The sequence below is a fragment of the Pygoscelis adeliae genome, unplaced genomic scaffold, assembly GCF_000699105.1.
Source record: "Pygoscelis adeliae isolate BGI_AS28 unplaced genomic scaffold, ASM69910v1 Scaffold326, whole genome shotgun sequence".
Lineage (NCBI taxonomy): Eukaryota > Metazoa > Chordata > Aves > Sphenisciformes > Spheniscidae > Pygoscelis > Pygoscelis adeliae.
Genome location: NW_008824937.1, coordinates 80,089 through 80,325, shown reverse-complemented (window position 1 = coordinate 80,325; position 237 = coordinate 80,089). Strand labels below are relative to the sequence as shown.

The 237-nt window shown below is 58.6% G+C and overlaps 1 protein-coding gene across 1 annotated transcript in view; it reads left to right on the top strand.

Moving 5' to 3' along the window:
- The first annotated feature begins 114 nt into the window (after positions 1–114).
- Positions 115–237, top strand: part of FUK (fucokinase) — a 21,188-nt gene continuing 21,065 nt past the window's right edge. The window contains exon 1 of the mRNA XM_009325363.1: positions 115–156. Coding sequence (XP_009323638.1) covers positions 115–156 — 42 coding nt within the window. The remainder of the gene's footprint in view (positions 157–237) is intronic.

Below are 237 nucleotides of genomic sequence, written 5' to 3'. Positions count from 1 at the left end.
AAAAATAACAATAATAATTAAAAAAAAAGGGGTGGGGGGAGAGAGAAGGGGAAGGAAGTTAGCCAAAAAAATACTGTCAGGGCAGCAAGGAGACGCGAGCGCGCCCTTTGCCGGATGCCGGCACTGCGGTGCCGGCGGGTTTGGTACCCGGGTTTGGTACCCGGCATCTCTGCTCGCCCCATGATTGTCTGGCCTGGCCCCGCTCAGCCGGGACGGGAGCTGGTCCAGCCTCGTGCC